The sequence below is a fragment of the Aquarana catesbeiana genome, linkage group LG03, assembly GCF_042186555.1.
Source record: "Aquarana catesbeiana isolate 2022-GZ linkage group LG03, ASM4218655v1, whole genome shotgun sequence".
NCBI lineage: Eukaryota > Metazoa > Chordata > Amphibia > Anura > Ranidae > Aquarana > Aquarana catesbeiana.
This window is the reverse complement of record NC_133326.1, coordinates 605,296,279-605,310,720: the sequence shown is the minus strand read 5'-3', so window position 1 is coordinate 605,310,720 and position 14,442 is coordinate 605,296,279. Positions and strand designations below refer to the sequence as shown.

Genomic DNA, 14,442 nt, shown 5'->3' with positions numbered 1-14,442 from the left:
TAGGAGGTGAAAATGGTCTACTGTTGTTATTTTGACATTTACAAGTAATTTCATACAAAATAAGTTGAATCAGAATTGTCTCAATTTAGATCAATACAGGCAACAGAGTCGTCTGATTTTAAGAATGATTTTGATTGTGTGACGCTCAGCCAGAAATATACACCAAATGATCAGAGATTACTAACCTGAAGAGGTAACAGTGCTCCCAGGACCACTAGAGTAAGAAACGTGGGAAGCATCTTTCACCCCTCCAAAGAAGTTAAAGGGGCTGGGTAGCAGGGAGTCTGGTGATATCTGTGCCAGGAGCTGAGATGTTTTACTCCACACGCAGGACAAAGTAGCATTGATTTGTCTTTTTCTAGGTCTGTAGCCTGCACAGGAGCCAATCGGCAGTTGTAGACGTGATAAATCCTGCTTTTTATTAACCAGAAGAGGAGGAGTAGGTGACAGTCGTCTGCAGCATTCACTGACACACACTGAGAGCGAAACTAAACAAACTACACTGAGCTCATCACAAAATCACTACAAAAAAAAGTGTGCCTTGGAGGAACTGGAACAAAACAATCCACAAATGGTAGAATTCAAAGAAATATATTCAAAGAGTAAATTATATCTAATAGCAGCATTAACTTTCATTTAAAAAGTTACCTCTTTCCTTGCAGTGGAAAGAAAGACTCCAGCCAAAACCTTTTCTTGTTGTTTTAGACATGGTAGGGAAGATTTTCCCATACTTGGGATGAGGTCATCTGTACAGGAAGTGAGGGGAAATTTCTTCAACTGGGACACAAAATATAAACATGGCAGAGGTGTGAACTTGGTCTCTACTATAGTTTATTTGGAGAAGTTTGATATTCTGTTTATGGGTTTAGCCACTTTTTAAAGTATAAAGTTGCATACTTTACTGCTTCCAATTTAGGTGTGCAGATCTACATTGCTACAGTGCCTTGAAAAAGTATTCACACCCTTGAAATATTGTACCTTTTGTCACGTTACCACCAAAAACGTAAATGTATTTTATTGGGATTTTATGTGATAGACCAACACAAAGTGGCACATAATTGTGAAGTGGAAGGAAAATGATAAATGTTTTTCCAAATTATTTACAAATTAAATATGTGAAAACTGTGGCGTGCATTTGTATTCAGCCCCCCTGAGTCAATACTTTGTAGAACCACCTTTCACTGCAATTACAGCTGCAGATATTTTTGGGGATGTCTCTACCAGCTTTGCACATCTAGAGAGTGACATTTTTTCCCATTCTTCTTTGCAAAATAGCTCAAGCTCTGTCAGATTGGATGGAGATAGTCTGTGAACAACAATTTTCAAGTCTTGCTAAAAAATTCTCAATTGGATTTAGGTCTGGACTTTGACTGGGTCATTCTAACACATGAATATGCTTTTATCTAAACTAGGGTTGTCCCGATACCGATACTGAGCATTTGCGCGAGTACTTGTACTCGCGCAAATGCTCCCGATGCCAGATCCGATACCTGGGAGAGGAATAAAGCGACTCGGTGCAACCGGAAGTCAGCGGGTGGAACACCGGAAGTGACGCTCCGTGTTGACGTCAGTGCTTGGACATCCCGACGCCCATCTTGGTACACCCTGCACTCGGCCGCATTAAAAGCAGCAGCGGCCATCTTGTTACACCCAGCCCATATACTATATGGGCTGGGTGTAATAAGAAGTCTGCTGCTGGCTTACTGCAGCCAAGTGCAGGGTGTACCAAGATGGGCGAGTACTTGAAAAAAAGTATCGGTACTTGTACTCGGTCTTAAAAAAGTGGTATCGGGACAACCCTAATCTAAACCATTCCACTGTAGCTCTGGCTGTATGTTTAGGGTTGTTGTCCTGCTGGAAGGTGAACCTCCGCCCCAGTCTCAAGTCTTTTGAAGACTCTAATGCCATGTACACACGAGCAGAATGTCCAACAGAAAAAGTCAGACGGAGCTTTTCATCGTATATTCCGATCATGTGTATGCCCCTATGGGAAAGATCCTGCGAGCCACACAAAACTTAGTAAAACACTACTCAGCTGCGTGCTTTAAACACGTCTCATATGCGTGCAAATGATAAATGTAAAAAAGATTATGCTGCGCTAGAGTGTGTTAGACATGCTACTAAATTATAGCATGATTGAACAACTACGTCTAAGTAAACGCATGTGGATGTGGGAAACACAATACCTCTACAAGGTAAGCGGACCTAATAATAGATGAATACTATGAATACAAATGTGAAATATGACAAATACATAACGCATCAAAGTATAAATGCAAATTCAAATGTGAAATATGACAGATTAATGCATCAAAGTGCACAAGTACAAATAAGCATAACTTGTTGGCGGTAAGTCCGGTAAGTCCAACCGTGTGTATGCTCCATCGGACATTTGTTGGTGGACTTTCCAAATGTTGGCTAGAAGGTTCTCAAATTTTCCGCCAACAAATATTTGTTGTTGGACCTTCCATTCGTGTGTACACAAGTCCATCGGACAAAAGTCCAAAGTACAAACACGCATGCTTGGAATCAAGGATGAGCCGGAAGCGCTCGGTCTTGTAAGACTAGGGTTCGTAATGGAGATCACGTACGTCCTTTACATCACCACGTTCATAATTGTTGGGCAACATTTGTGTGACCGTGGTTATGCAAGACAAGTTGGAGCCAACACCCTTTGAACAAATATCCACCGTTTTGTTGTTGGAAAGTCCGATCGTGTGTACGGGGAATTAGATTGCCCTGTATTTGGCTTCATCCATCTTCTCATCAACTCTGACCAGCTTCCCTGTCAATGCTGAAGAAAAGCATTCCCTCAAAATTATGCTGCCACCAGCATGTTTCACGGTGGGGATGGTGTTCAGGGTGATGTGCGGTGTAAGTTTTCCGCCACACATAGCATTTTGCTTTTAGGCCAAAAAGTTCAATTTTGTTCTCATCTGACCAGAGCACCTTCTTCCACATGTTTTCTATGTCCCCCACATAACTGCAAACTGCAACCGGGACTTCTTTTGGCTTTCTTTCAACAATGGCTTTCTTCTTACCACTCAAACAAGAGGAAAGGTCTGGTGTCACCAGTGACACACCTCCATCCCTAAATATAACAAATATACAAAAAGACGCCCTGGGACTTTAAATGAGGTGAGCACAGTTTGCCACTAAGTAACAGAAGTAGGTACAGTATAGGTATTTATTCAAGAATTGGTATACATACATGGATGATAAAAAAAAAACGGTAGCTAAACCAAAAAAGTTGCACATGATAAAAATGCATTGATACAAATGTCATACAATATGTAAAGGGATCAGAAAACCTGACGCGTTTCACAAGACTATAGCTCGCTTCTTCAGGAGTAGATGCAGGTTTGATGTATCTAAACGAACAGAGAGATGTGACACAGTGATGAATGTAAAGGCAATGGTAGGGGGGGTCAGAGGTAAAAGTAGGACTTTTATAACAGCTTACCTGTAAAATCCTTTTCTTGGAGTACATCACGGGACACAGAGTCACAGTAATTACTGTATGGGTTTTAAAGGCACCTTTAGGTGATGGACACTGGCACACCCTAAACAGGAAGTTTAGCTCCCTATATAACCCCTCCCCTTATTGGGAGTACCTCAGTTTTGTAGCAAAGCAATACATGTGTAATCAGAAAGAGGGGAGGGACCTCTGTGTCCCGTGATGTACTCCAAGAAAAGGATTTTACAGGTAACCTGTTATAAAAGTCCTATTTTGTTTATCGTACATCACGGGACATAGAGCCACAGTAATTACTGTATGGGATGTCCGAGAGCAATGCTATCTGAGGGGAGGGAGACACAAACAAAAGTAGGGTGAAATCTGACCTGAGGACCTATACTGCTGCCTGCAGTACACCGCGCCCAAAGGCGATAACCTCATGTTTTATTACATCCACCTGATAGAATCTGGTGAATGTATGGACTAAAGTCCAAGTTGCAGCCTTGCAGATTTGAGCCATGGAGGCTTGGTGATGCACTGCCCATGAAGCACTAACAGCCCTGGTGGAGTGCGCTTTGATTTGAAAAGGTGGAACTTTCCTCTTCAAACCATAAACTTGAATAATTACTTGCCGAATCCACTTTGCAATAGTAGATTTCGACGCTGCCTGTCCTTTCCTAGGACTTTCAAGCAACACAAACAAAGCATCCATTTTCCGAATCTGAGCAGTCCCCTCCAAATACATTTTGACTGCTCTCACTACATCCAGAGAATGTAGTGACTTCTCTTCTGTAGAACAGGGTTCTGGAAAAAATGAAGGTGGAACAGTATCCTGGTTTAGGATCAAGCAGGAAGAATCCTTTCCTGCTTGACCCTGCGAAGAAGCCGTGGTAGCAGCAGAATAGGAGGGAATGCATAAATCAGTGAGAACTGATCCCACGGGGTCACCAACGAATCTGTTCCGTATGCAAATGGATCCCTTGTTCTTGACACAAAGTTGTCGACTTTGTTGTTGAACCTGGACGCAAACAGATCTACCTCCGGTTTCCCCTATCTTTGGCATATAGCCCGGAAGATGGCGGGGTGAAGAGACCATTCCCCTGGAAACAACTGCTGGCGACTTAAGTAGTCCGCCTGCCAATTCTCTACTCCTGGAATGAAGATTGCCGATATGCACGGCACATGCTTTTCTGCCCAGGTTAGGATAAAGTTTACCTCTCCCTGGGCTGCATGACTCCTGGTGCCCCCTTGGTGATTGATATAGCCACTGCTGTGGCATTGTCTGATTGGATCCTGATAGGACAATTCCGCAACCTGAATGTCCAGGCCCTTAGGGCTAGGTACACTGCTGAATCTCTAGAATGTTGATGGGCAAGGTCCTTTCTGTTCTGGACCATTTCCCTTGTAAAGTCGCCTCTTCCAGGACTGCTCCCCAACCCGAAAGGCTGGCATTTGTTACCACCTTCCAGGTAACTGGTAAGAAGGATTTCCCCTTCCGCAGATTCTCGGGTATCAACCACCAACTGAGGCTCTGGCGCACTTTTGGCGACAAACGCATTGGAAAATCTAGCGCCTGGACCTTCTTGTTCCAGGCAGACAGGATACTGTTTTGCAGCAGTCTCTAATGAAATTCAGCATAGGGAACCGCTTCGAATGAAGTCACCATCTTTCCCAACAACCTCATGCAAAGGCGAATAGAAGGACCCTTCTATTCGTACCAGCTGATTGGAGAAAAGCCAAGGAGAAAAGCCAATGTAGCACAAATATTTAAAAAAGGGCCAAAATACATCCCTGGGAATTACAGACCAGTTAGCCTAATATCAATAGTATGCAAGCTCCTGGAGGGAATGATAAGGGATTATATACAAGATTTTAGTAATGAAAATGGTATCATTAGCAGTAATCAGCATGGATTCATGAAGAATCGTTCTTGCCAAACTAATCTATTAACCTTCTATGAGGAGGTGAGCTGCCATCTAGGGAAGGTCCGTAGACGCGTGGTGTATCCGGATTTTGCAAATCGGAATGGTCAGGGGTGGAAAGTGGGGTCCCTCATTGTTCTGTGCTGGGACCAATCCTATTTAATTTGTTCATAAACATCCTGGAGGATGGGATACACAATTCAATCTCTGTATTTGCGGACGATACTAAGCTAAGCAGGGCAATAACTTCTCTGCAGGATGTGGAAACCTTGCAAGAAGATCTGAACAAATTAAAGAGGTGGGCAACTACATGGAAAATTAGGTTTAATGTGGAAAAATGTAAAATAATGCATTTGGGTGGCAAAAATATGAATGCAATCTACTCACTGGTGGGAGAACCTCTGGGGGAATCATGGATGGAAAAGGACCTGGGGGTCCTAGTAGATAATAGGCTCAGCAATGGCATGCAATGCCAAGCTGTTGCTAACAAAGAATAAAACAGAATATTGGCATGCATTAAAAAGGGGATTAAGTCAAGAGATAAAGCAATAATTCTCCCAATCTACAAGACTCTGGTCCAGCCTCACCTGGAGTATGCTGTCCAGTTCTGGGCACCAGTTCTCAGGTAGGATGTACTGGAAAAGGAGCGAGTACAGAGAAGGGCAACAAAGCCCATACTGGCGACCCCACAATAGGGATAAAACTTTTCAGCGGAAGGGAGTTTAATAACACACGTGGTCACTCATTAAAATTAGAAGAAATTAGGTTTAACCTTAAACTGCTTAGAGGGTTCTTTACTGTAAGAGCGTGTTATGCTTTGCATCTATCTCTTAAAGTTCTTGCGGTAAAACCAAGGAAGCTTAGACTTCTGTAGTGTATCAATGCTTTACTAAACAGGAAAGCTGCACATACAAATGTTATGAATACACAATACAACACAACTCATAGCTTACAAAAATATGCCTACAAATATAAACAATAAGTAAACTAAACCGTTACTCTACTTAGGTTTTAAGATGTAATGTCCTTCATGGTTCCTTGCTCAGAGGAGACCAAAACATTCCCCTAGAGTGGGACTTTTGAGGCACTACCATCAATGATGCAATGTAAGTAAAAAATATATAATTTTATTACAAAATTCAAAAGTACAACAAAAAATATATACAAAAATACAAATCAAACACAAACAATATATACAATGGGATACATCAAAAAGCAAGGACATGGCGCCTATTCAGGCTGCCCAATGATTATTTGATCATTGGCGGAGATTTTAACCTAGTGCACTCGGTAGGTCTAGACCGCCATGCGATTAACTCCACAACCCCGCAGACCCGGGTCGCCCGAGATTCCAAGCTCTTTCGTCAATTAACCAGGCGTCATGCCTTATTCGATGCATGGAGGGCTATACACCCGGAAGATAGGCAATACACATTCTTTTCTGCCCCTCACCGTATGCATTCCCGCTTAGACTATTTTTTCGTCAACAATAACACATTACGTGCCACCAAAACTGCCCAGATCCTTCCCATATCTTGGTCCGACCACGCTCCAGTTCTCATATCACTAGAAATAGGCATCCCTACCCGCAAACCCAGTAATTGGCAGCTAAACAATTTTCTTCTACAACACACCCCATCCAGATCGGAATTAGAGACAACTTTGTAGAACTACTTCTTAGAAAACAATACCCCTGAAGTCTCCCTCCCTATCTTGTGGGAGGCTCACAAGGTAGTCCTCAGGGGACGGTGTATAGCGATCTCTTCGGCTATGAAGAAAAATGCGATGGCATCTAAAACTCAAGCCGAAAGAGACCTCAAGGCTCTAGAACTCCGCCTGCAGGTATCGCCATCCCTACCCCTTCTTAAAAAAGTGGTCTGCCTTAGAAATACCCTCCGAGACTTGGCGTTAGGACATGTAGAGAAGGCACTTACCCGACTAAAGCAGACATACTACGATAAAGGTAATAAGGCCCATACCATTCTGGCACGTAAATTATCTGAGCGCTCCCACATGTCCACACCCCACCAAATTAAAGACAAACAGGGGGCACTCCTGTCACACCCCCAGGACATAGCTCGGGCCTTTGGAGAATTTTACACAACCCTATATAACAACCCTGAAATTCCCCAAGATCCGCTCCCTCCTGATATAAAAGATCGTATGAGACAATATCTGGAGGATAGCGGACTCCCCAAACTTCAGAAGACGGACCTAATGTCACTCAATGCTCCAATTACAGAGGAAGAGTTAACGGCCACTATTAAAATTTTGCCCTCCCACAAATCCCCTGGACCAGACGGTCTCCCTTATGAGTATTATAAGACATTTCTCCCGATCCTCCTGCCCTATATGTGTAGGATATTTAACGCCTTCTTTCAGAAAACCACCATTCCCACAGATATGCAGAGGTCGTTCCTCACATTGATCCCCAAACCTGACAAAAATCCTTCCATATGTGCCAGTTACAGGCCAATCGCACTCCTAAACTCTGATTTGAAAATCTTTACTAAACTCCTTTCAATGCGATTGAACCTGATACTTCCCTCGCTAATACACAAGGATCAGGTGGTTTTTGTCCCCCTACGTCAGGCGGGAGATAACACGAGACGAATTATTGAACTGATAGACGTGGCGAACAGGAATAAGCTGGAGGCGTTAGTCCTTGGCTTAGACGCAGAAAAAGCTTTTGACCGCCTTGGGTGGTCCTTCCTCTTCGCCACGTTGAACTGCATGGGATTTCAGGGTCCATTTATGCAAGCTATCAGACATCTGTACACTAACCCCTCATCCCAGGTAAAAACCCCCTTTGCCCTTTCACAGGCTTTCCCGATCACGAATGGAACCCGCCAGGGATGCCCACTCTCTCCGTTGCTATTTGCGCTGTGTGTTGAGCCTCTGGCGGCATCCATTCGGAAAAATCCGAATATTCACGGCATCGGCACGGCATTCATGCTGAGAGATAGGGAATTTAAGTTAGCCCTATTTGCTGACGATATTATTCTCACCCTGACCCAGCCCAGAATTTCACTTCCTAACTTGCACGCTGAACTTGACTTATATAGATCTCTATCGGGGTACAAAATAAATGCAGCTAAATCAGAAGCCCTACCCATTAACATCCCAACACAGGAGACCCAACAACTACAACACTGTTTCCCCTACCACTGGAAGACATCATCACTGAAATATCTGGGAGTACAGATAACTCCCTCCTATTCCACTCTATACCGAGCCAACTATCCCCCTCTTTTTAAAACCATAAGGGATCTCCTACTAAAATGGAAGGCTCATCATATCTCCTTGCTAGGGAGGATAGCTTCTGTTAAGATGGCTGTTCTGCCAAAGCTGCTTTATCTATTCCAAACTCTTCCCATCCCAATACCACAGGCGGAGCTGAAGAAACTCCAGGCAGATCTGCTACGATTTGTCTGGAATTACAAAAGACACAGAATAACATGTTCAGTCATGACGGCGGCGCGCTCAGACGGCGGATTGTCATTCCCTGACTTAACTAAATACTATCAAGCCACCCAATTGCGAGCCCTGGCCTCTTGGTTCACCCAACGTTCTTATAATAGGTGGACAGAAATTGAAAAATTATGGATGGCTCCAGTCCACCCTAATAGTATGCTATGGAATGCAGAGGTGAAGGTGGGGTCCACTCAGCTTTTGGGGCCTATGCTCCACCTTAGTACACTTTGGCGTAAGCTATCACGACTCTATAAGCTATGCTCAGAAAGCTCTCTCCTCACATCATTCCTCTACAACCCCAAACTGCCTGCAGGTCTTATACACCAGATGTCTTCTCTGTGGGCGACGAGAGACTTGTTCCATTTTGGTCACTTGGTGCACCCGTGCATGCGCAGATTGCTGTCCTTCACAGAACTCCAGAAAAAATTTGATTTACCGAGGCAAGTGTTCTATGGATACTTGCAAATTAGGCACTATGCTCAATCAATCGCCCCGAACTTACAATTCTCGACCCCATCGCCCTTTGAGGGACTGATATTGGAAGGTTCGGCTAGACGTGGGCTAATATCCGATATTTACCGGATACTAAATTCATACAACATCATAGATCATGGTAAACACGCATACATGACCCGCTGGGAGAGGCTCTTGGGTGAAGAGATTCCAGAATCCACCTGGAAGACAGTTTGGTCCCAGGCAGCTAAGAGCTCACTATGCACACTGTACAAAGAGAATGCCTATAAAATTCTTTTTTTCTGGTATATGACACCTGATGTCCTCCATGCCATTTACCCTTCTAGTTCGGATAAATGTTGGCGGTGCATGAAGGATAGAGGGACCTTATATCACATCTACTGGTCATGTCCCAAAATAGCCCCTTTCTGGACGGAAACGCAATTATTGCTGAATCGTCTGTTGGGCGTGCAGGTTCCCAGAACCCCGAAATTATTTCTTCTTGGAGTGTCTGGATTACGTATATCCCGACACTCCAGGAAATTGCTGGGACATGTTCTTACAGCAGCGAGATGTCTGATAGCCTTGTTCTGGAAGAAACAGATTCCACCCTCTCAATCGGACCTCTATACCAGAATAAAAGACATAGAGCTAATGGAGAAAATGACAGCCAGGATACAAAACAGACTGGAGGCACATGATAAGGTTTGGGAGGAATGGCATTCCATCTTAGCACCAGGCACTTTTCCTAGTCACCATTACATTTTGGAGCCCCCACACCATTTGTTTTTGTATTTGCTCTGTAAATATAGCTTTTTAGCAAGAGTCTTTGGTCATTTAAAGTTGAACTAAACCCTTCTCTCCTCTACAGCTAAGGAAGCTGCTGTCTTTGCAACTCTTTGATTTGCAGTTGTCATGGTGCTGCACATGTAATCAGTTATGACACCAGCCATTTGATGGTTTGACGGTTTGGTTGGGAACATAAGCAATTAGGACAGTTATCATTCACAGCATGCCTTGAATATAAACTATTTTGGGAAACCATTTAATCAATGGATTTAGATCCTCTTTAGCAAACAAGGCCCTCTTCCTTTTCTTTTGTCCTCAGCGATGGGTGGTGTAAAGTTCGGGGAAACAGCTAGATCGCAGAACACAGGCTTTTCAGTCAAAAGGAGGTTTATTAAACTTAAATAGCTTCACAGCAGCAAAAACAAAAGAAAGAGATTTCAGTCTCACGAACTTGCAGAGTCCAGAACTGCTATCGCAGTTAAACAGTCCTTGGTTTTTGTCGCAGGTAACTTCCCCTGCCAGGAGGCTTCCAGGCAGGACACTGCGGTTTGCTTCTCGGCCTTTTGGCTAGATCAACGGACTCCCGTGCGTGACCTGGTTTTCGGGGATCAGTGGGCCAGGCTTCTGAGCTTGGCCAGGTAAGCATTGCACTTTTGGGGGTTCCCCCTTGTATGGAGAAGGCCGAGGGAGATTGAGGTTTCTCTTGTTTGAGAGAGCCTAATTTGCAAGTCAAATGGATGACAGCAGATTTACTTCAGCGGCCCATGAGGCCCATTTAAAAATGCAGTGAAGGTGGAGGTAAGAGAAAAAGAATTTGAAAATGATCTGGCAAAAATGGTAATGGATAATGTGCTCTCCCCATGTAAAGTAGATGGTGCAGACCTGCTGTGTATGGCTGAATACAGAAACCAGGGTGTGGTGGAAATTGTGTCCAAGGACTACTTCAAGTACCGATCTTTTAAAGGAGATTGGGAAAGAAGAAACGGTGAACCTTTAATGCAGAATTATGACTTAGAATTCTTGCATAGAAGCCCCTGGAAAATGGTAACAGTCATGATGTACAATACTTACGTGACAACAAATGAAGTGACAGAATTTCTAAAGTTGGAGTGTGAAACAGTGGAGTTTGTGAAATTAATTGATAATACTGTTGGAGTTTGGTCAGGTAAGAGACTGTATAGAGTACATTTCTATGCAAATGAGTTCACAAAGGATCATCTTGAGCACATTCCACATTGGAAGAAATAGAGGCTTCTTAAAATACTCTGGGATGCCAGCATACCACTGGAAGTGTGGAACTATGGGGCACACAGCAAAGGATTGTGAACTTCTGATAAGATGTGGGAAGTGTGGAGGATTGGATCATGCAGAGGGGAAGTGTGGAGGCCCAAAAGAGCGTACCCATTGCAAAAGTCAAGGTCATCTGTACAAGGAGTACCCAACAAGACATTTGCTGAAACGTTGGCTGGCCCAAAAAAGGTACAGAAGAATCTCCGAGAAGATGAGGATGTGTTGAGACAAGTAGTTGAAATGGAGAAAGAAATGGAGAATGAGAAGGAGAGAAAGAAAAAGAAGAAGGAAGTCCCTACAGAAGAAGAGATTGTAGAAGAGAAGGTAGAAGTTGAGGTGCCAATGGATGCTAGTTCTGATGTACCACAAAGTAGTGGTGTGAAGAGTGGAAGTCCAGATGTGGTGCCAGAAACAAGTGGAAGTATACAAGGGGATTATTGATGGAGAAGATCCCGGAAGAGCCATGTGAGGAGATGGAATGTCGGATAGAAAAGGAGGGAAGTCAAGGAGAAAATTCGGTGGAGAATATGGGTAATGAAAGGCGTAAAACTGAACCTGGAGGCATGGGCGTCCGCAGAAATTTTTTCAGGGGGGACATCATTTTAAGGTCACCCATGCTCCTCCCCCTTTTGACAATGTTATGAAGGGGAGGGGCTTAGCCATAACTCGCAAGAAGTTTTGGCTAAGGGGAAACGGCAGACTTCAATCCAGGCATGTGCTATGTACAGGGTGCAGATTCCAGGCATGTGCTATGTACAGGGTGCAGATTCCAGGCGTGAGCTATGTACAGGTTGCAGAATCCAGGCGTGAGTTATGTACAGGTTGCAGAATCCAGGCATGAGCTATGTACAGGTTGAAGAATCCAGGCATGAGCTATGTACAGGGTGCAGAATCCAGGCATGTGCTATGCACAGGGTGCAGAATCCAGACGTGTGATGTACAAGGTGCAGAATCTAGGCGTGTGCTATGTACAGGGTGCAGAATCCAGGCGTGTGCTATGTACAGGGTGCAGAATCCAGGCGTGTGCTGTGTACAGGGTGCAGAATCCAGGTGTGTGCTATGTACAGGGTGCAGAATCCAGGCGTGTGCTATGTAAAGGGTGCAGAATCCAGGCGTGTGCTATGTACAGGGTGCAGAATCCAGGCGTGTGCTATGCCAGTATGCATACCCAATCCCCACCAGAGCTTTCTTCCCCCCACAGAAGAGAATCACCTATAACTCAGTGGCAGGTCTCTTGGCATGGGCTTATGTTGATACACGCTGCAGGCTTGAGAGGCTGTGTGGATAACCTGCCCCCTCCTCTGTTGTATATGCAGAGTTGAGAGAGCAGTAAGGGTTTTGTGTGCTGACTCCCAATGCTGGAGGCCAGTGCTGGAGGCGGCAGAAGCTCCAGATAATGAAAGGCCTTCCGGCAGCCGCCCACAATGCAATATTCCTTCCTGTGCCGGGTGCTGATACATGGAGAGCGTTCCAGTGCCCGGCACCAGCTGACAGTCTGCGAGCTGCAATCGGGTGAAAAACGTGTGCCTGGGCACAACCGTGCGCATGCCTATGGCAGACACCTTGCAGATCCCTGATTCCAGGGGGGGGGCACTTGCCCGCCCCCCCTTGCCCCTACCTGCGGATGCCCATGCCTGGAGGTGTGGAGGATATTTTTGAGGGGCTAGGTTCTCCGGATTCCTTTTCATGGTCAATTGAGGTGGGGAAAGAGGAGGATGAAGGAGATTCTGTAGTTTCTGATACAGGGATTGAAAGGAAGTGTGCAGATGCCCAAAAGTTTGAACCAGGATAGGCTGGAGCATGGAATAGAATAGAAGAGATCCTTTTTTTCAAATTTTGAATGTTTTTGAAGATAGCGTCCCTCAATGTGAGGTCTATTTTGAGTTATAGGTGGAGATCTGCCTTTTTGATTTTCTTCTTTTTGATTATTTTGTTGCAAGAATGTGGAGTTAATTTCAGATTGTCCTATGGAGAACTGGAAAAGGACTGGACTCTTGGCCCTTCATTGTGGTTGGGAGAAAATGAAACAAAAAACTCAGGAATAGGCTTCTTGGTGAAGTCAAACCAAGTGGAGATCATTTCTGTTGTTCACATTGAACCTGGTAGGGCCATGTTAGTGAAAATTTATTTTATGGGGAAAATCCTTAGAATAATTAATTTATATGGTTCTGTTCGGAAGAATGAACTTTATAATCTGTTAGAAAAGATCAAGGTTTTTTTTTTTTTCAAATATAATTTTATTGAACAACTGGGGAAGGCACATCAGCATAACAACTTATACATAGGCAAGTGAGAAATGTTGAGGGCGCAGCCTCTATCAGAAGAAAAGATAATGAGGACACAGCCTCTGCCATTGTAACATTTCCAAATCTATCATTTGAGAACTTATAACAGACATGTGTGATCTTAATGCCTTATATTGAGGTGCTATATGAACCATTAGTGCCCTCCCACTCCATTTTCCAAAAACTTAAAATTCAAGAAAAATAATTTTGAAACAGAAAAAGAAAATATAGACAGGAGAGTATAAAAAGTATAGAGAACGAAAAATAGAGTGATATCAGAAGTCAGAAGTCCAGAGGGGGAGATGTAGGAAATTATATGAGAAGAGGGGGGAAATTGAAAGAGGATAGTGGGGAGGGGGGAGGGAGAGACAGGGGTAAGGGGGCACATGGAGGCTGCAAGTGCATCTGTACAGACCACTGGAATCCCCCCACCACCCCTCAAAGAAAGGCTAAAAGGAGATACGTATGTTAAGCTAGGGATCCATCTTTCAGAAGGTTCTGACCCTCATCTGAGAATATGAACATGTTCCATTTGGTCCAAATCTTGGAGAACCGTTCATTTTGGTGTCTGGCCGTGAGGACTAGGTCCTCCATTTTTTTAATATCCTCCACTTTTCTAACCCACATGGTGATAGTGGGAGGCTGTGCAGACTTCCATAATAAGGGAATGCACGCCTTGGCGGCGTCAAACAAGTGACGCGACAGCGATTTTTTTGTAGGCCTTGCTGGGCAAGTGAGAGGCATGAAGTAAGAAAATCGCAGGGTCTGGTAC

The 14,442-nt window shown here is 44.1% G+C and overlaps 1 protein-coding gene across 1 annotated transcript in view; it reads right to left on the bottom strand.

Annotated features, from left to right (window-relative positions):
* Positions 1-342, bottom strand: part of NPC1L1 (NPC1 like intracellular cholesterol transporter 1) — a 79,866-nt gene extending 79,524 nt beyond the window's left edge. Inside the window, exon 1 of the mRNA XM_073622184.1 lies at positions 186-342. Coding sequence (XP_073478285.1) covers positions 186-239 — 54 coding nt within the window. The 5' untranslated portion in view covers positions 240-342. The remainder of the gene's footprint in view (positions 1-185) is intronic.
* Between the last annotated feature and the right edge of the window lie 14,100 nt (positions 343-14,442).